General features: G+C 42.2%; 1 protein-coding gene across 15 annotated transcripts in view; it reads right to left on the minus strand.

Moving 5' to 3' along the window:
• The window catches only part of DYNC1I1 (dynein cytoplasmic 1 intermediate chain 1), a 287,402-nt gene that overhangs the window by 92,333 nt on the left and 172,629 nt on the right, over positions 1 to 22,440 (minus strand). For all 15 annotated transcript variants that reach the window (XM_071221672.1, XM_024577250.4, XM_024577251.4 and 12 more), the window contains 3 exons: positions 21,445 to 21,607; positions 19,262 to 19,361; positions 11,920 to 12,045 (listed from right to left, as the gene is read on the minus strand). In XM_071221672.1, coding sequence (XP_071077773.1) covers positions 11,920 to 12,045; positions 19,262 to 19,361; positions 21,445 to 21,607 — 389 coding nt within the window. The remainder of the gene's footprint in view (positions 1 to 11,919; positions 12,046 to 19,261; positions 19,362 to 21,444; positions 21,608 to 22,440) is intronic.

Below are 22,440 nucleotides of genomic sequence, written 5' to 3' on the forward strand. Positions count from 1 at the left end.
CAATTCTACTATTCATGGGCCTTATGAAGAAAGTAATAAGTCGTATATAAGGAACAGGCACACAAAAAACAAAAGCAAAAGCAAAACAACAACGACAAACTCCCTTCATTGTCCCTATGGTAGAACATGGTCAAACTATCATCAAATAAGAATTTGACTCAGCTGGGGTTCGCATTTCCTTTTACTTAAAAAATGGTTAGAAGATCAAACAAAGATACAGTCTCTGGTTACAAGCAGTAAGTGAGTAAGGGTGCCAAACTAGGGTCGGCAGTTAAGATTGGCTAATACAATGTCTTTGTTGCTAAAACAAAATTAATTTGATAATGGAAATCTCCAGGAGCCACACAAATTTTGTGCACTTCTGCGTCCTTCCTACCCCATACTTTTCTTTGCATGTGTGTGTATATGCACATGTGTGCATGCGTGCACATATGCACACACGTGTGTACATGTAGATATACACACGTGTGTGTGGTCTATATGTGTCTATGGGTGTTTGTGTGTATGTGTATGTGTTGGAGTTTTCTGTCAAAGGAGCACATTTGCTTTGATTGTGGAGCTTTATCCAGACATTAAACGCCAGTTTTTATACTTAGAAAATGCTCAAAATGTGTTCCTCTTTGGGGGCACTAAAAACTGTGCCACCTTTGAGAGTCAAGCCCTTTCAAGTCCATGCAGTATTGTTTGAAACTTTCTGATTCTCTTTTCGTAGAATCTTTGTCCCACGTTTTCTGAAAGGCTTTGAGCCCTTAGATGAACATTTTCCTAAACTTCGCTGAATGCCTTCGTTTGTGCCGCAGGCAGCGTGCATCAGCGTGCACGATGGCGTACATCATTCAATCAATACCGTTCCCACACGGGAGTTCTTTTCGTGGAGCTGTTGCCGGCGGCCCAGCTGGGGGATCCCAGGGCGGGATACTTTTCATTTTAGACATAAGAAAGGGGATGAGGGAGCCAGGCTTTTAGTAATGGAGCCTTTGGGGGGCCCCGGAGTGACTGTTGCCCATCTCATGCCAGAGAACACAGTGTGCAACCTCACTCTTCACACAGAGCTCCCATCAAGGTTAAAAACCACATACAAGGCAAACTAGTTTACTGAAATGTGGACCAAGAGAACTTTCTTTTAGAAATAGTATGTGATGGGGGCTTGGGGGGAGGCTGAATATGCCAAAGGGAAAACTTGAGCATAAGCTACTTATCTGCTGTGCTTAGGAAGGTGAGGGGATCCTGGCAACACTTTGCGGGCTCTAAGGCATTTGGCCTCTCTCTGCATCATGTTCTGGAGCTATTTTTCCCATTTTTTTCGTGCTGTCTCTGTAACACAACCTCTTTACATAGTTTATCTCAGGAAATGACAATTGGCTGTCGAATCCCATACAAATGGATTGGATATGACAGCTTAAAGGAATAAATCTTCTGCAGAGAACAAAGTTTTGACTTATACTCTTGTATTTTCAATCTTTCTTTTTTACCCCTTCTTGCTTAATTTTATTATTTCAATTAGATCACTTAAAAATCAACACATCACATACCTACCTCCCCGAAGAGCAATCATAAGATTTGATGATTTTTCTGATACACAGGCTAGGGTTTCAAATTTGCATTATTTTATCGACTGAATTAACTGTGAATTCTAAACTGAACTACTGCTGCCATGTGCTTTTAAACATCTCTAATCTGAACCATCTGGGGAGGCACGGTTTGGCAAAGGCATCCCTTTCAGGACACTCTGTGGATTCTGTCACTGCTTGAGGTTTTGGCAAACCATCAACATTACTATAATTCTCTTTCATGAAATATAACTTTTGACTAGGATTTTTAGAGTCTTGGGTGTGTGTGTGCATTTATATGAGTGTGGGTACTTGTGTATAATTTTTGCTCCTGTCCCTTTCTCTTTTCAGAAGGCCATATTTATAAATTAAAAAAAAACTTATTTTGAAGAAATAAAGGTTTTTGTTGCATATAAAAATAAATTTAATTTCAAGTACTGAGCATAATGCCAGACCAAGGTATCAAGAAGTAAAAAAAGCACTGTTAAATAACACACCTTATTGTATGCAGGGGCTGGAGATACTTTTTTAAACAAACCAAAAGAAAACATCAGCTTAAGAGAACAACAACAAAAGAAAGTGTAGATATTTTAAAATGATTACGGCAGCAATGATTTGTAACATACAATATATAAACTCAGTACATTTATATGGAGATTACAATTAAAAATTGACTAAATCTTCTGCCTAAGAAAAGCAATGTTTTGTTTCATTCTTTGCCTAACAATGAGCACACCACCTTAAAATTATAAATCCAATATAAGCATAGTAAAAGCAACGTGTAGACTATACTTGTTATAACCAAGGTTAAAAAACTTCCACAGAAGTAAGGACAATGGTTCTACTTGCAAAAATTCTCTTTGATATTCATGTTTTCAAATAATTTCAAAAATCAATCACAAAAATGGAAAGAATACCTTTTTTGCTGAGAGCCACTGCTTGAGATGAATTCGAATAATACTGTGACTATTGGGGAATATTAACATCTCTGTACTTATTAATAACAATATATGTTCAAACAACCCCTTTCATTCAACAATATTAGGCAACTAACACACAGACACACACACACAAGTCAGAAGCTTTTGGTTAAGATTGTTGAGAAGAATAAAAAGGTTTATTTATTTATTTTTTTTAGGGATAGCCTGACGTCCAGAAGTGGGTCTGTGCCTCGAGTATAATGATGTCAAAGCAATGCAGAGGCACCCCACAGAGGAGGCAGCAGCCTGGAACACACCTGGTGGGTGCTAATGGCCTGGAGCACATCACAGCCCCCCCACTTCCACTGCCTGCTCTTTCCTCCCCTAGCATGGGATTCCTCTGTGCCCACACCTCTGAGGGAGAGGGATGCCCTTCTAACACTTTCTGTTTAGACCACCTGGTATGTTACTGCTCATATTAAAATGTTACAGGATAAAAAGGAAAAAGAACAATCTGCTACTCCAGGGGATGGATGCCCCACCTGGGGGACCTGGATCACATGTCTTTGGGAAGAACAGTTGTTAGCAGAAATGCTAATCTGGTCTGAGATGAAAGGAGAATGTTTGTCAGTCCCATCTTCCTTACTCTTACTCCGGCTCCACAGAGTGAGCTCCACACGGCCAATGACCAGCTAGTCGATACAGACTTCAGTGCAGCCATATTAGCCATGCAGAAACTACAAGGTTCCCTCCCATATGGAGCCTCTGCTTGAGGCAATCAGTGATAATTAAGCCTTGGAAGCAAACGCATCTGCGCCTAGTCGCGGTGGAAGCGGAGTAGCGGGACGCTACCCAAGCCATGCACACTAGTACAACATCACCAGTCTCTAAGACGCTGAGATCATTTTGTACTTGTTGGTTAGATGCTTTCCTCACAGTCCTTCCAGACTCCCTTTCTGCCTGGCTCCCCCGGTCCCTCCCTTTTTCAGTCGGCAACTAAAGATGCAATTCCCCACACAATAGGGGCCTCACCCATGCTCTTTGGATGGGGCCATACTGATCGCTACATATTTTGAATTTCATATCTGAATGTTAGATAACAATTATAGCCAACATGCCCTAGTTACATACTCTGTACCTGGCACGAAGTACTTCATATGTATTATTTATTTCACTCTCATGAGTTGCCCAAGGTCACAGGGCTTCCAAGCGGTGGGACCCAAATTTTAATCCCAGGTTGTATGGCCATATAGCCCACCTGTAACCACTATGTGCTTAACTGCCCCCCAGCACTCAGTAAATATATCGTCGCCATTTAGTTTTGAATCAAACGTTTAAATAATTGAGGTGAGAGAACTTTGGAATTGTTTCTGGTTCCCTCTTCACTTGGCATTTGTATATAAAAGCCACACACGGCGATCTGACTAATGTGGGGAGAGCTGGCCAGGGGATGGAAATTGGGGCATAGTGGGGACTGAGGCAAAGTGACGAGTTCTTGTGGACAGAGGACAGCCTCTTTTCAGCTCAGCCGATTGTTACACTGAGGACCTGGCCATGGTGGATACCCCCAAAATATCTGCTGAGTGAATGGGTGAATGAATGAATCTCAGTTGGGTAAAATTTCTTTAGGAATATATTCAAGCCAGAAAAATAAGAATGCCAAGCTTTAAGCGTCCTCCTGTGGCACTCTCATGCAATAATAGTGAAACAGCCAAATGTAAAGAGAGAACTTCATCTTCTCAAAACATATTCACCTATTACTATGATTGAATCATGTCCCCCTAAAACCACTATGTTGCAGCTCTGAGCCCCAATATAGTGTATTTGGAGATGAGGCCTCTGGGAGGTAATTAGGTTTGGGCGAGGTCATAAGCATGGGCCCTCAGGGTGGTATTAGACACCAGGGAAGCTTGCTACCTACTTCTAGTGTGTGGGAAATAGCTAGAAGTCAGTCGTTTCCAAGATAGGAGAATGGTGGCCACTCTGATCTTGGACTTACCAGTTTCCAGAACTGTGGGGACATTACTCTGTTGTTTAAGCTGCCCGGTCTATGGTATTTTGTTAGGGTGGTCTGAGCAGACTAATACACCTCTGTCATCTCTTTTATCTTCACGGTAATCCTAAGAAGTAACTAGAGCTCCACTGGCCTTCAGCGCACAGACCCCTGAGAACACCCATCCCCCTTCGACCACAGGAAGTGGCTGGTGCAGGGTGGAAGGATACTGCCCTGTGGCTCTCATCACTCAGCATCACTAATTCCTGGCGCGATTCCTTGAGGAAGCACAACTGAAGAAAGCCCAGTGCAGACAGTTTCAGCACCGGGCATGGGAAGGGAAGAAAGGGCATTTAGGGAACTGAGTAAAATCTTCAATGTTGGGGTTCCATGCCTCCCATATATGTGCACATTAATGGGGCAGAGCAAATGCTAGGAAGTCTTAGATAGTTTTTGCAATAATATTAAACTTCAGCTTAATCACTTGCAATATGACATGGCAAGACGGAGAAAGCAATTTAAAAACAGTTTGCTCAGAGGTATATTCTCATGGCGCCCTCTCTCAGTAAGTGTACTCAGTCACTCGTATGGTACACGGTCTCCTTCGTTGCTATTTTCGGATAAGGAATCGTCTATGATACAATCTGTTTGCTATAATCCTGCTGATAATTGTGATTTCCCTAGATACATTCCAATGATCAATTCTGCTTCTCCTTGTGTAACTTCTTGGAGAAAATTCCAGAAAGACGGCAGATAAAGAATGAAAGCTGGCAGGGCAGTTTCTCTGCTTCCAGCTTCCTGGGCCAAAAACAGAAAAAGAAGTTCCTGCTGCTTGATTTAATAAGAATCAGTGTCTAGCTCTAGCCTCGATCGTCGGGCCAGTCAGACTCAATTGGCATAAAAGAAGTGTTTCCGAATGTCTGCATTTCATTTCAGCACGTACGTTGAAACTCCCTTACGCCTTTCCCTGAAGGCCCAAACTAGCACTGCTGTGCTGCTGTGCCTCTTCTCCGATCCCTGTAATTTGTATCTTTCACGTCAGAGCTTAATTTCACCTGTATGTCATTTGCATTCTTTAATTTTCACTAACTGCGTACTTGGCAATGTGCTATCAAAATCCATAGGACAATGGTTGAGGTTTTCTCTTCTGGGTTTCTTCCTCCTGCGGTCGGTCCAACATCGCGTTTGAAAACTGCTTGGGTCTTAACTTACATAGGTTTGCATACTCTTGTCCATGGACTTGATTCTCCCATTTCTGAGCACCGATTAAGTCTTTTCATTTTGTCGCCCCAGTGACACATTTTGGATATGTAGCCCTAGTTGCAAAAAATGTTGTATTCATTCATCTCCTTTTTGTTGACTTCTACTGAGTAACCACTCCTGCCACATCCAAGAGAAAAGCTTAGAAAATTCCTTTTTTTTAATCAACCAGGCCATAAGAAAATTACCCTTCCTTCAATTAAAAAAATTAATAAAAACCCTGAAGTTGCATTCTAACACTGCTCTGGTCATAACATACCTTGGGCAATGCATTGCAATTAATTTATGTCTTTGTGTGTACAGCTGCTCTTCTCATTTGGATTGTGGAGCACAATCTGAGCTGGGGAAAGGACAAAAACTGATGGGAGAAAAATCAAGTTTTCCGAAATGAACTTCGTGGTTCCACCGGAGACTGGAGCGAGTGTTCTTTCCACGACACAACAGAGTCTCGACAACTCCCCCAGGTCACTCAGCAGTGTGGCCAGCTGGGAGTGGAGCCACAAGTCCTAACTTTCTGTCCCCTCTCCTCACCACCAGCCCATCTTCCCTGGTGTCGCTGGCACCCCTCGCGGGGGTGGGTGGTAGGGGCATAAGGACCTCTCTTCAAGGTCAGCAGAAACGTCATGCAGAACCCAACCCTGGTGGCTCAAGCAGTGAGTTGCAATCTCATCCATAACCTTTATAGGCTCCTGATGAAAAGTGCAGTCACACAGAGGGAAAAAGTCAACTGAGGGTTTTAAACAGTGGCATAAATGAGGCTGGTTAATACCACCGGACTTCACATTTTCTTTCTCCCTGAAATAGTGAGGGTTTCAGGTCATTGTCAGTTTTAGGTCATTGTCAGATAATCCTTAAAAAGAGAATGCTTAGAACAAAGAAACCAAATCAGGAAAAAATAAAAGTAAAAATAAAAACCTCTGACCAAACCAAGACTCTAAATATAACTTTTCCACTTACCTCAATGCAGATAATTCTAAGATATATATTTCTGATTCTATTCATTCCGTTGAAAAGAGAAAGACCACACCAGGGTAAGCAAGGCAGGGTGGTCAGGATGCATAATGTAATGACAGTGTGTGGAAGCCACTACAGAAGACGGCAGGAGAGCTGCCAGATCATGCGGTGGGGCCGAGGGGCTGATTTCTATGCAGAGTCCACCGATCTTTTCCAAGTGTGGACAGCTCTTACTGAAATGAAAATAGAAAATGCAGGACCAGAGCCCACACTAAATGTTCAGTTTAGTAAGGACACACAACTGCCCGTGGAAGTGGAAGGTATTTGGCCATGCTATCCTTAACAGAGAAATGAGCCTTCACGCTGCAATCTTTTCATGATGAGGCTCAGGGCCTGTCAGTCTTCGCGAAAGAACACTGAACTGATGTCTGTTCTTTGTGCATTTGCTTCCTAGTGCCCGGAATGATGCTTTCCTGAGCCAAAGGATTTGTTTGTGATTACACGCTTTTGAAAAATAGGAAGAATCCGCAGAGATCAAGAAATGGATAGCTAATGCAATTATTCCAAAAGGATAGAAGTGCAGTCATTGTAAGGTGCTTGTTACTCCTCCGTGTCCACACTCCTCTTTCCTACTCAGCAAACTGTCCGATTACTAAACTCTTGCCACATCACAGGAGAATGTGGAAGCACAACTCTCTGGTTTCAGTGAGACCGTGTCTAGAAGAGACCAGGTGTAATAAGTAAGTTTTACCAGAGTTCAGAAAGGCTGTACAGGAAAACTGAGAGGTTGGTGAGTGGGAGTTAGGTTTTTCTCACATGTATTTTAGTTCTGTGGGCTCTCCAAATTCCCCTTTAGGCTTGGGAGAAGTGGCCACCATTCATCAGTTAACAAGAAATGCATGTTGTAACTGAGAAGTGCTTGGCAATCAAGGTCTCCGATTTGCTGCGATTTGCTGTTTTTATATCTAGACAGCTTTAATTTTTTAAGATATATATATATATATATTCATTAAACTAGTTTTCTTTTAAAAAGTCCCCCTGCTGACAGCCCAACTGTCTGGCTCACCATCATATCCCTCCCCAGCCCAGACACAGCCAGAGGGGTCCTGAGTGGCCCAAGGGCTCCTTTGAGTCTTTTCCATCCAGAAGTCTTGAAGGACAGAGAGGGGAGCGCCCTGGTGGGTGGATGCTCTTCCACCTGACTATTCTAGGCCCAGGATATAGCTGATGCCTTGCACCGGGTCAGTGATGACAGGCTGCATGGCCACCAAGGACCGAAGCTAATTCAGCAATTGCCTGAACACAATATGAGGCCTCTCCCAGGGGGTGCTGGTCACCCTCCTGAGGCCTACCATCTCTTTTTTTTTTTTTTTTTAAATTTTTATTGTTATTCAATTACAGTTGTATGCCTTTTCTCCCCATCCCTCCACCCCACCCCAGGTGAACCCACCTCCCTCCCCCACCTCCACCCTCCCCCTTGGTTTTGTCCATGTGTCCTTTATAGTAGTTCCTGTAATCCCCTCTTCCCACTGTCCCCGCCCCCCCCCCCCCCCCGCCCTGGCTATTGTTAGATTGTTCTTAACTTCGATGTCTCTGGTTATATTTTGTTTGCTTTTTCCTTCTATTGATTATGTCCCAGTTAAAGGTGAGATCATATGGTATTTGTCCCTCACCGTCTGGCTTATTTCACTTAGCATAATGCTCTCCAGTTCCATCCATGCTGTTGCAAAGGGTATAAGCTCCTTCTTTCTCTCTGCTGCGTAGAATTCCATTGTGTGAATATACCATAGTTTTTGGATCCACTCGTTTGCTGATGGGCACTTTGGTTGCTTCCAGTACTTAGCTATTATAAATTGTGCTGCTATGAACATTGGGGTGCACAGGTTCTTTTGGATTGGCCTACTATCTCTTCATAGTAGCCACCTCTAGGCCCATGTTTAACCAGCATCTTGTGAGTAGCAGGCTGCCAAAGATACACTTTGGATGAATCGCACAGCCTCCGCTATCAAGGCCCACATTGCCCCACACTGAGGGCAGCCTGGGAGAGTGAGCCTTATTCTAGGCCCAGCTCTACTGCTCACGAGCTGGGAAACCCTTCAAGTGCAGTCTATCAATGGAAAAAGAGGAATAAACTCTTTTCTGCTGCACTTCTGGAAGAATCAACGAGATCATGAAGGCAGAAAGGCTGGCGAAATGTAAAATACATACAAATCCACGTATATTCACTGTAGTTATGAGAGTTCTGTGCATGGTCACCAAACGGCCCTTACTGTTTTTCCCTCCACCTAACCTCCTTCACTAATTCATCTAGAACTTTCCTGGTGGCTCAAGTTACACCTGGTTTGGCTCCCCATCCACTCAGGCATACTCACTATTATAACACTTTGTTTTCTTCTGACTACCACTGATATCTACCTGGCTTTTATCCTAACTTCATGGTATCAACAATAGCAAGATGTGTTACTCTTCCAAAAGAAATGGTACTCCCCAACTCTCCAATGTCCATGGTCCCTACGTCATGTTGAGTGTGGTCTGGAGCCCATTCTTGGAGCAGGTACCAGCAATGAGTGAGCTACAGGAAATGTTGTGTGTGTATGTGTGTGTGTGTGTGTGCGTTGGCAGGGAGCAGGTGGGAACCACAGGGGACTTGGTTAGGAAATTTCTCAAACGGGTGAGGTAGGGAATTGGCATCAGAGTAATGAAGACAAGAAATGCCACTCTAGTTTGGGTCAAAGAGGAGAGAGGAAATGTGGAGCAAGAAGAAAAGTTCCCCTTTCCAAATAAAAAAGCCAGCCACTTTTGGCACCTTGCCATCCCCTTTCTTCATCTCTCCTCTACATTCCAGTGGTTTCCAACTGTTGCTGCATATTCAAACCACCAGGAGTCCCCAGAAATGGCTTCATGATCACTTTGGTTGTATACACTTCTTCCCTTTCCTCCTCTCCTTAGAAGGGCCACAGCTCTTCCTTTTCCTTTCCCCAAAGCTGGCAATACATTCTGCCCCTTTCAGTTAGGTTCATTTAAGAGAAGTAATTTAATCACAGAAACGAGGTACTCTGGTGGTATTCAGCAATTAAGGTTTTCCTAAGATTTGCTAAATGTATTTCTCATGAGCACAAAGGGCCGTTTACATGAACGACTACTTATCATTCAAGTCTGAGCTGCACATCATGATTTTCAGTATCTTTAACCATGTGTTAAAATGAGCGGCTTTTATTTGGTACCTAGACTCTCGGAGTCCTCAAGGTCTTTTGCACATGCCACTTACCCCCAAAGTTTAAAAGTGTCAGAATTCTCACTTTCCTTCTCCTGAGAATACTAGGTAGAGTTTAGAACCCTTTCTGCTTCTGGTCACCAGACAGAATGAAGATAATGGTAGGAATTGGGGGAACGCGGAGATAGTTCACTCAGCATATTTTATTAGGATTTTGAGAATACTTCTGACTTTTTTAAAAAAATCAGGAGCATATTTTCTTCTAAAATACATATATTTGGATCATTCAATGGAGAAAATAAAAATAAAATTAAATGCATGTTGGTGAGATCTTTAGTAAATAATCTTAAAGATACCAGGAGAGGAAAAAGAAGATACTCTTTTCAATCAATATCGGTGTTAACAATTGTGCGATAACACAGAAATTTTGAAATTCCAGTTAATTCCAAAGACCTTTAAATTTCATTCTTAGCTCAGCATCATCACGTGCCTACTGACTTGCTTACTACGCAATGTTGTGAATATTAACCATATTATCAAATTGTTATTGTCACAGGCTGTTAGTCTGTTAATATAAACTTGGAAAAACAGCATGTAAACTAAACAATGTATTGTTACCTAAATGTAAACTAAACTCAACTAAAACAATGTATTGTTACCTCTTATTCTTTCAACATTCAAGATATTTATGTAATATCAAAGTAGTTTAAATGGCACGTTTTTTTTTTTTTTAAATGTGCTTCTGCTTACCCCATAATCCTTTGAGTATTTTCCTGGTAATTCAGTAAACATCTTAAAATTTAACAAAATTAACATTTTGTGCTTCTATGTTTACCAAAAGAGCTTATCAAACTAACAAATTAGATAATCTTTAAAAAAAAAAAAAGAAAAAACTGTTCTTATTTCAAAGGTTCAAAAAATAAAGGTTATTTACTATGCAGACCTTGAATTCTTGTTGTTTTTAAGACAGCAAATTAGAAAAACATGGCCAGCGTTAGAGGCTGCTCAGTCAGGTTGAGGCTGGGGCATTTATTCCAGCAGCTCTTGTTCCCCAAATTACATCTGATAATCGTCTAAAGTCTAAACACATTTGAGTTCAAAAAAGATACTCAGTTCTTAGATATAAAATAGCACTAAACTTCCAAATACCCACAGGTTTACCCACCCTCTCCAACTGATGTATTTGTGTGTGGAGTAAACGGCAGCTCCGTCCGTCCGAACCGTGGCATTTGAGGAACTGGAACTTGAGCTGGGATGTTTGTTTTGCATTTTCCTGTGCATAATCACAGAGAGGGCATTAATAAAGGGGTTGGTGTATCGGCCACTGCTGAGGCCTATTATTTAGGAGAGTCATGGCAACAGAGTGAAGCTGGATGTTTGCAAGTGTAACGTAATTTCAGCCTGTATTGTGTTGAATGGGTGAGAAGACAAATGTGTCAGCAGACACACAGTGTACACTCTTCAAGACTGTTTGAAATGATCTATGCACTTGCTGAGACATAGAGATGCTGAAAACAACATCTATATTTTTCAACAATTCAAGAAAGATTCATGATAGGTATCCCCTTAAACCAGCTACAAAAATATTATCTGTAAGCAAGATGGCACCCGGAAAACTTAACATTGGCAAAATCCCATTGAACCGCATTTTGGAGAGAGGAGGGAACTTGAAGCGGTAGTGCTCTGAGGGTGTCCACGTGGGTGGTCAAGCACACGCTGCTGCTAAGCAGAGGAAGTGGTACACCAAGATTTCTTCATAAGCGCGAGGTCTTTATAAACTCATCTTTATGGGGGCGGTTTTAAATAGAACGAAAATGACACAGAGTCCCCAACCAGGCTTCCTAACTGTTTGGAGAGGGTTGCCACTATCCCAAAATATTAGGTTACTGTGGGGGAATTTTCCAAAATTGTCAACAATTCCATTTTTAAACTTAGTTCTTCCTCTCCACTTAAGACAGATGCAAGGCAGTGTGAACTATATTTGGTCTAGTAGGAGATGTAAGTTATTTTTACTATGCTGACTCCTACCTGACAGTGGAAGACATATTCTGGTGTGGTCTTCTTGAACTTCATGTTCCAGACCAAGGCCACTCCATCTGGTTCATGAGGAGCATCTTCGTTGTTGTTGTAGGAAGCGACCATCAGCTCCGGGTACTGAGTAGAAGAGGTCACAAGGATAAATTATGCCAAAATGACAACACAAAGAAAACTTTCTTAATTCATACAGAGGTATGCTATGCAACATAGTTTCAATGTCTACTTTGTTTTAAAGTTGTGGCATGCCTCATACCAACTTCATGCCTCATACCAACTTCATGCCTCAAATTATTGCATCCTGGTTTCTGCCTCCAACACGCCATGCATGCTTATTATAGTCACCGGTAACTACCAAACCGCATGCATTGCTGGACCTTTCTCTATGAGCTGACACTTGAGCTACTCCTTCCTTCCCCCTGATTGGCTTCCATTACACATGTATCTCCTGATTTTCTTCCTGCCCACTCTTTTTAGTCCCTACAGGTTCTCCTTCTATTATCTATGTTTCAAGGAAGCTGTTTTATGCCCTATTTTTTTTGGTCTCTATCTGCATATTCTCCCTGCGTGGTCTCAGCTACTCCAATGGCTTTAACAAGCATTAATATGCTGACAATGTTCAAATCTATATCTTTAAACTTGATTTCTGTCCTAGCTGCATATCTTTATATCTCACTGCCCAGTGGGCATTTCTCAGGGCTGTCCATAGACACGTCAGGTGCAATGCACAGAGAAATGAGTGCACTGCCTTCTACAAAACCCTGCTTTTTCAATGTTCCCTCTTTGGGTGCCTTTCATTAATATTCGCCTAGCTGTCCAGGCTAGATCCTCCACATTCATTTTTACTCCTTCCTCTTTCTCAACCCCATGCCTCTTCTGTGTTGTGTACATCGTTAACTCATTCTTTAAGGTGCAATGCAGGTATCTAGTCCTCTAGACTATCCTAACTAACCATCTACCACGCCTCCTTGCCTCTCATTGTCTCCCTTAACATTATGTGTGTCCACCCATTAATTCACTTATGCTGTATTATTTTTTCCCCACCTATGTCTCTTAAAAGTTTGTAAACTCTCTAAGTGTAGGGACTGGTTTTTGTTGACCTCTGACACTAGGGCCTACTAACTCCTACTACATGATAAACTTGTGCCAAAATCGATTGAATTACAAATGCGCTGTTTTTATTTTAGTAACTCTGCTCAGTGGAAAGACCTTATATTTAATCCTTTGTTGTCAAATACTTCCAGCAATTAAAAGCATAAGTGCAAGAAACACAACCAGTAGAACCACAAGGACTCTGCAGTGAGTAGAAATACCTACTCACCCTATGTGATCTCTGTGCTGTGTGTTAATAAACAAATTGTGGGTGAATCTTGTGGGAGGTATTAACAAGGTAGACAGCACTTCGTGAAAAGGTCATTCCTACCTGGGATCTCCATAAGGCAGCCCCACTAAAAATTGTATCATTACACATGCAATTATATTAGGGTTATAGTATATGCTTTGCTCACAGATGATTTGTTTTTTCTTATATTTTACTATGCTTTATATATATTTAAAGGTAGATTATCTTTATAAATTTGGGCATCAACTTTTTTTCTATCAACAATAATTAAACCTAAGTGTTCTATGTGGCTTTAGTCATTCTTCGAGCTCCCTCAATTTAAGAGAACTGCAGAGAGCTACAACTTGCTGGTTGATGCAGAGGAAGCATAAGCCTCCAATAGATGTATGTGGCCATCAGTGGACATAATCCACTTTATTAAAAAATACTCCTCAGTGGCTAAATCAAAGGCCCATTCAAAGACACTAACATCTAGATAAACACAGAGTCTCCAGCCTGTCCAGCTGAAGTTTAACGATGCCACATGGAGAAAGGCAACTCTTTAAACATCAGCACCACTATCAGAGCGGCCAAAGAGCAGCCAGATGTGTCTTGAATTATATCCCACGGCTTCACATCTGGGTCTCATCGTTGGCTCCCACTTGTAGCTTTTCTTTTTTCCATTAAAAATATTTTAAATTATTTGGGTTTAAAACTCCTTTAGAAAACAGGGAGAGTTTTAGTAAAATACCAGTGAAATGCCTTTGATGTAATTTCTCTAATTAGGATCATAAGTCCTAAAGATACTGATGAAACTCTTATCGCATGTAAGATTTTATGAATTCCGTCTCCTCTAGCATGCTTTTTTCTGTTATTTGTTTGAATGTGACTAGTCATATTTTCTTATTCCCCCCAAAAGTAATCCCTGAACAATTATTTAAACCTTAAATGTTAAAATTATAGTTTTAAAGAGAATGTGAACAATTATAAAGTCTGCGCTTACTCAGGGGGCTGGATTATGTAATATTTAACCTAGGAGAATTTTACCTGAAAATTACCAAATCCGCTCTCAAGCTGTTTCTTCTTACAGAGAAATAAAATCTGCCATTTGCTGGAGAAGGAGGAACCAACTTGTTTTAAGTGCCCACTATGTGCCAGACACTGAGCTGGGAGCTATGTTAACTCATTCGGTCCTTGCAACCCTCTGAAGTGGCAATGGTTTTCCTGTTTCTGCAGATGAAGAAGCCAAGGGTCCCTGGGTGGGTCACTTGCTCTGAGTTATGTTGCTAATAAGTGAAGAAGTGAGAACCCTATTTAAAGTCTGTTTGGCTTTGAAGTCCACACCCCTTCTAAGCCACTGTAGCTGGTGTCACATGCCTCCTATGCATTTGTAAGGCACCACGGCAGGTAAAAGGTGGGAGAAGAATGTACCAGTAACATGCTTTGCTTTATAGGAACTCCCTGTTAAGCAGAGGGAGGTAAGTATGACACATGCATGTATAACGATAATACAGACTTAAAAGCAGAACATGCTGTGTGCTAAGATGGGGTTGTAAGCAGGATTTTCTGTACGAGTACAGAGGATAAAATAAAATAACCACTTTATTTGGGGTGGAGTGTGGCAGGGAGAGGAACTGGAAAGAAATTCTGAGAAGAAAGACTTGAGTTGGGCTTTGCCCAATGGGCAGGTTAGTAGGAGAGAAGGAACAGGTCAGCATGAACGAGGCTACCAAGATGGGGGCAGGGGACTTCTCTCGGGTGTCTGCTGGCTCACAGTGATTCCCCATGTTTGGAGATAACTTCAGTAAACAGCTGTCTAACTTCCCAGGGACAATTCATTCATTGCAGGGTTGATACACCCAACGGGGCAAATCACATTCTCTAAGCTGATTTTGGAACTGAGACACAGAACCCGGGGGCTGGTACATGAGTCAGGGTGTGACAGCATTTTATTGGTGAGGTCCCTCAGGCTGTGCAGATTTCTACTCTTCCCGAGTCGCACCCAGTTCTTCATCTTTTCCATGGACTCCCTACATACCCGAGTGGCTCTCCAATAAGTTCCCTCTTTTGCTTCAGCTAGCGAAAGGTAAAGTTTTCTTAACTAATGCAGTGAAGAAGAATAGGCTCAGGAGACCTCAGATTGTAGCATTAGGCTGGGAGCCAGAGTGTGTGAGAGGTGAAAAAGAGGAGAGGATTGAAGATGTCTCAGGGCTTCCTCTTAGAAGTTACGGAGTGTAGGCTAGTGGTTATACTTTACTCCAGGGGTGGCGGGAGTCATACTTTGCAACTATTTATACTTCTGCTCTAATACTCCTCCCACTGTCACATTTATTGAGTACTTTTTATGTACTAGACATTTTTAAAATTCTAAGTGCTTTAAATATTATACATTCATTCATTCAATTGTCACAGTGGGCATGTGAGCTAAGTATTATGATCATCATTTTATGAATGGGGAAACTTAAGCCAAGAGAAGTCAGGCAACATGCCCAAGGTGATATTGAGAGCATATAAGTAATCTTTATAAGCATTAATCTGGGGGGGAAAGTACTTATGATGACTCAGAAGTGTGCAAACTTGAGGCAGGAAGAACAGTTAGGAAGCTATTTCCTAAATAAGCAAGAAGTAGAAGGCATGGCGTACGGTAGGTGTCAAATCCACATGTTGGTGGAACAGAATTGGTGTCAGCGGGAGTCTTCTTGCTACTGTAAATTTAATTGGATTTGGCAACTCAAAAAGCTGTCAAGAATTTCTGTAGTTTGTATCATGATTACTGAAAGGTTGGAGAGTGCAAGTTACATGTGAAAGGAGTATAACATGGTGGGGTAAGACCATGAGTCTGGCTTCGTACCAGTCTGGAAACCTGTCATGTATGGTGTGGATAGTATCATTGGCCGTCTCTGTTACACAATGTTCAGAATGCCAAAGCTGATGTAATTCCCCAAGTGCCCAAATTTCTTTCAGGAAATAATGTATGGTGGATATTTTGCAAACATTGCAAACTTAAAGTGTTCTTATTCAGGAAGCACGGGAGATCACAGCACAGCTGTACAGAAACCTCATACAGCAGGTCCTCGAATAACATTGTTTTGCTGCTATGAGGTTTTCTCCTTTCTATTCCTTTCTATTCCACTCAGGCTACCATCCTGGCACATGTGACCCTACTACAATGCAAGACTGTGTTTCTATCCTTCTTTGTTAATGTCACTGGATTGCATCTAGATCCACTCGGGAAGTGTCTTCACCTCACATGCTTATCAATGTGGTCCTCTGAACCCCACAAAAGCATCACCATGTAGGAGCTGAAGGTTCTAATTCCTTTTTCTCGTTCTCTGTGTAAAATACAGTTTTTCAGAATTGCAAACCCTCTTCCCCACAGTGTAGATGAACAGCTCACACAAAAAAGGGGAAAAATTAATGTGGTCTGTCCATGGTGGATCTCATGCCCTTTACAGTTTCACTTCCTGCAACAAAAACACCGCACAGAACGCTGTGTGGAAGCAAATGCATCCACGAGCAAGATGCTCATCACAGCTGAGGCCGGGAGGGACCGCCGCTGATGCTGGCCCTGCAGCCTGTCTAGGGAGCGCTGCCAGCCGACCCAGGAGCAAGGAGAAGTTGCCTTTGAGGAATGTGTCTGATAAGATTCCTGTGTAATTTCCAGACTCTGAACAAGTGAACAAGCCAAGCAAAGTGTTTCCTCAGGCTTGGATCTGATTTCTGTGCACACACCCGAGAGCGTGCTCACAGACCACCCACACACCGGTGGGAAGTGGCCGGACAAACCCTGCTTGTGTTAGTCTCTGCACGATTATGCGCTGCCTGCCCTGCTGTTTGGATGTAAAAGGAGATTCAAGAGCAAAGAACACTGACCCACTCGGTGGCTGATGACAGTCCAGTTGTGGGGGATTACTCTCCTCTTCAGTTCTCCTACCCTCCAGTATAGCTACATGGGGCTCTTCACGTTATCTGTTTTACTCTCTGCATAGAACAGCCTCTTCTCTCCCTTCATTTGCTTAAATCCCAGTCTTCTGAGAAGTCTTGTCTGACCAGAAACAGATCCCAACCTCCAATGAACTCTGCAAGCAGTTGCTACCTGCCCCACATCATCACCATCCTTGGTTCCAGATTCATAAGCCCTTCATGGGAGGCAGTGCTGAAGAGCGTATGCCCTGAAGTGCTAAAAGGCTTGTGTTCAAATCCCTGCTCTACCATATCCTAGCTGGGTGACCTAGCGAATTACTTAGTTTCTCTGAGCTTCAGTTTCCTCAGCTATAACATGGAGACAGTGAGAGTGGCCACCTCATATGAAATAGGATAATGCCATCAGAGCAGTTGGCATAGTGCTTAGCATATAAGAAACAAACTAAAAGCTAGCCGTGACTATTATTCCTAATAAAAGCACAGACTACAAGAAAGCAGAAACTGTGTTGTACCTAAATGGCTAGCACTCGTCACTCCTACTCCCCTCATTGCTATGATGTCACTGTCATTGCAGGAGGGAATAAAACGTGGTCATCAGAAATCATCTGGGTTCAAATTCTGCCCAGACCACACTAGCCTGTGTGTCTGTGCGCACATAATGTATCTGCTTCCCTCTGGATGAGATGACAAGTAGTTGAGTTGGCTACTCAGCAAATCGGCTTTGGGTAAATTTGTCTGCGTATGCTCTGAAGGCCACACTCAGGGGTTTAGATACTTTTCTATGGGGAAAAGTGGGGGAAACTCCCCACTGATAATGGGGGGTTTTGATCAAGGGGAGTGAAGTATTCAGATTTGCAATTTAGAAAGATTACAGTTGAACCTGGAGCAACATGGGTTTGAACTGAACGAGTGCACTTTATAGGCTAATTTTTTCCAATAAATATGTAGCCAGCCCCCCATATGCCTAGCTTTTGAATCCATGGTTGGGAATCCATGGAAGTGGAGGGCTGACTTGTGTGCATTGTTCTACACCATCTTTTAGGGGGTGCTTGCAGATACCCCGCAGATACCTTAGGGACAATTGGGAAGTCAAGGTTATACTCAGATCTTCAACTGTGTGAGGTGGTTGGGGGTAGGGGGGGATGATGGTGCCCTTACCCCCTTCATTGCTCAAGGGTCAACTGTATTTGGTTAGATGTTCAGAAGGAGAACTATGGGTGGACAAGCATAGAATAGAAGGTTAGCAATTTCACAGGTGTAAGGTAAGGCATACGTGAGTAGAGAAATGGACAGTTCTGGTGACAGAGTGGGTCTGAGAGATAAGGGAGAAGAAGTTGCTACTGTTAATGATGAAAGTTTTGTTTTGGCCCTTGGGTGTGGCTTTAATACAGAGAGAAGGTAGCAGGCCAAAAAGGATTCAGAATTTGTGGAAATAATGAGTTAAGGATACGTTTGAGATTCTATGGGACACCTGAGAGGATCTGTCTGGTGTGTAAAGTGGAATTCAGGAGGATATTGGGTGGGAGATAAAAACGGTTGTCCACTGGTGGCTGAATCCAGATCGGCAGAAGAAATCTCCCATGGAGACCATGTTCAGAAGAAGAGTAGAGGCTGAAGGCATGACCATGTGGACCACAAGGTAGAAGAGATCAAAGAAGTCTTAGGGAAGTCTGAGAACTAGAAGAGAGTAGAGCTGCGGAGCTCAGTGGAAGGATACTGTTTTTAGAAGTATGGGGAAGTCAACTAGACTGATGACAGAGAAAATTCAGGGCAAATGAAGGCCTAAATTTCCACAGGTTTTGAGAAATAAGAAATCATTGGTGACCTTAAGGGGAGAAGCTTCATAGACTGAGGGGCGTGGGTCCTGGTCTAGTGCCTAGTGCACAGTATGTGCCCAATGCATGTGAATAACAGAGTGTAAAAGTTAAACGGAAACCTCAGTAAAATAAGAAACAAGCATAGAAAAAATTTTGGAGGTTAGGGAACATATCCACAGAAGTGGAACAACTCTTTCTTATCTTTAAAAATGTTTTTTATATAAATGCCATGAGAACAGAAGCCCAGTTTGTCCCACCCCAGAAATAATCTTACCTGGAGAGACCAGTCCATACATGTGACCACGCGGTGCTTGGACCAATGCTCATCATAGAACTGACGATTGAAAGAAAGGTTGGCTCCAGCCTGGACATCCCTGGGGGCGGGGGGTTAAATATGAAAGATAAGTAGGGTGCTTCAGAATGGGGCTTTATCGCTTCTGCTAATACCAAAAGAATGAAATGGCCAAAGCAGGGCACTCCCTGAAGCCAAAGCAACCATTTAGATAGCAAACTCTGATCACAAATAAATAAACTATCGAAGGTCTCCTTCATGAAAAGCTCTCTCTAACCTGGCCCAGAAAAGGTTTCCACGTGTTGTTCCAAGCCTGCTGTGCAATGCCCAGCTTGTTTCAGGTTCTCATCTTGGCCAGTCCTAAAGGATTCTCCTCCTCTTAATGAGTTCTCCCTGGAAGCAGAGTTACTAGAAATTTCCCAGCTGTCAAGGGAGCACAGCACACTGGGAGATTCTTTGACAGCAAGGCCCCCTTACCTAGCCTTTGACCAGAGATGATATACGTGCTTCTCTTTACCAGTAACTTCTGATTGACAGTACCGGTTGCCTCCCTGCTCAACAGCAAGTGATAAGCTCAACCATGAGAAAGACATGGTGGTGAGTGGGGGAGTCGCCGAGTGGACTGGATGTTTAACATAGACTAAAGCAGCATCTGGGTCTAGAATTACACTGTGGCCAGTGTTAACGTGGCCGACACTCAGCTGGTCTCAAAACCTTCCCTGAAGACCTCTGCACAGGTCATGCCCTTGCTCCGTAAGGCAGAGTGTTTAAACTGAGGAATGCTTGCTTTCTGCCAGCAGCTTTTGTACCATAAAAAGCTGCCTAATTTTCTTGGGCTTCAGTTTAGGAATCCTCCACACTCCCCTTTTTTTCTATTCATTTGCTTTATTCCATTCGCATGCATCCTGCTTCACCTGTTTATGTAGCTCTTGTTCATATCAAGTGACCTGGCTTCAGATTATTTACTTAGGCTCTAATCAGCTGATTTATTTGGAGGTTTTGGGTTTTTTTTTTCCTTTCTGTGAACCCTTCTACACCTGCACCATTGCAAACTCAGGCAAGAGATGCATGCACCCAAGGAACTGTCAGGAAGCCAGAATAACATTGGGCCTGGCACCCAAAAGGAAATAGGACTTAGAAAATCGATGAAGCCGGAGAGTAGGCCTTTTAAAAAGAAAACAAACATCTCATAACATGTATATTGAAAAGACTCTTGTCTGTTTGAAGTAGGCTCGGGACGCTGTCAACTGTTAGAATAGTTTCAGAACTCCCTTCCGAAGCTGTTTTTGGAGCCTCTGTTATATATATTCCTTTGAGTGTCTTCAATGATGATAGGTTGTCCTTTAAGAAGGTATTTGAATTTTAGAAATAGCAAAGAGCCAGGTCTGATGACAAAGGCAGGTCATCTCACCTTTTCATATTGTTCTCGGCATAAGGAAATTGGTGACTACAGACCAGCTATTTCTATTTCTTACGAAGCTCATAAAGTGCCTCCTACTATCCCCATGAAGGTAGTTGGCAGCCACAGCCTTTTATGACATATATGTTGCCATCACAGACAAAGTCATTTGGGACCATTTGTTTCTATTGATTAGCTTTTTGGGGTTTTTTAAATTGATTTTTATTTTTTAATCTTTATTTATTTGTAGTGTTTTTTAGCTTTTTGTTTATCTGTAAGCATATCCCTGTATCTGGGTTTCCTAAAAGTCACAGACACATAATATTATGGTGTCAAAAGAGGAAGAAGTTTCCCGTTTCTGTTCACTGTCACCCACATTAGTGAAGGTCTCTATATCTCATGTTTACTTCCTTCAGTTTCCTGTTTGCTTAGACACAAAAACAGACCTACTGGATATAACGCAAATCTCCTTTTGCTGCTTATGAGAATGTTTTCTCAGAAGACAGTGTCCATGACTCTGCCACCTGGACTGTTCCCCAGATATCAAGTTCAAAAGCATTTCACAGAAGCACACGATAATTACAGGGAAACACTAAGCCAGAAGTTATAACCAAAGCCCTTAGTCAAAGCTGTTTAGCAAGATCATCGCTGGAATTTCATCCTCCTCTGATTTGTTAGGTATGGGATTTGCCGAGTCAATACAAACGCAACTTTAGAATCAATAGACTTATCGCAGGTTTTTTTTTAAAGCGCACAAGAAACTAACCCATCTTTTTCTTCTAACTCCCGACCGCTATAGTCGAAGAAGATGTCCGAGTCTTCCGCCAGTGCTCTTTCAATGACCCGTATGGTCCGATCGAAAAAGATGAGAAATTCCTCTGAATGAAGGATCTGCTGTTTCTCTTCCTCCGTCAGCTCCCTTGGAGGGGCTTTTTATGTAAGAGAGATTGTTAGGAAAGAAAAAAAGGACAATTAAAAACACCTCAAGAGGAATGACTCTTGAAAGAGACAGCTTATCAAAGGGGAGATAAGACACAGTGAGATGAGCCATTTAAATCTAAATGACTCCCAAATTCACATCACAGGTTTTACAGATAGTCTCCATGGCCAATTTTACAAAAAGATTTCATATCTGGCCTAATTACTGTTTGGAAAAGTTGAAAGATTACAAATGAAAATAGAGTGGTGGGTTTTTAGCAATCAGTTTTGAATACCGTAACTTTTTTAGAACTAAACCTTAAACAGAGGTGAAATTGTGCATAATGGAGAAATCTAGAGCTGTGTGTATTAGATACTCTTGTAAAGCTGAGCATGCTAAATGATTAAGAACTGTCTATACTGTGATCCACATAGTACCTTTGCTCTTTCTATTCATTTTATTTTAGATGGTGCGTTGATAGAGCTGACTGACTGTTATGTGGATTCCGCTCAAAATCTGAAACGTCCTTCAAAATCTGCTTTCACCCAAAATACCTTCTGTTTTTAAACAGACACATGGAACAAATACATACTTCTGTAAAACACTTCGCACCTGTTTTTATGCCTTACTTTTCCAGCATGATTAATCTTATCCAACTAATTTTAAAGCTGCAAAATGAGGCAAAGAAAGGTTAAATAACCAGCAGTATGTCATACAGTCTGAAAGAAAGTTCACTTCAGAGTCACCGTTGTGTTGCAGGAACTGTATCTATCTTCAGTAGCAGGGTTTACCCAAAACATGGAGAAAGGATTAGGAACTCCCCCACACTGAGAAACCCTCAAG

Source organism: Desmodus rotundus, chromosome 6 (assembly GCF_022682495.2).
Source record: "Desmodus rotundus isolate HL8 chromosome 6, HLdesRot8A.1, whole genome shotgun sequence".
Lineage (NCBI taxonomy): Eukaryota > Metazoa > Chordata > Mammalia > Chiroptera > Phyllostomidae > Desmodus > Desmodus rotundus.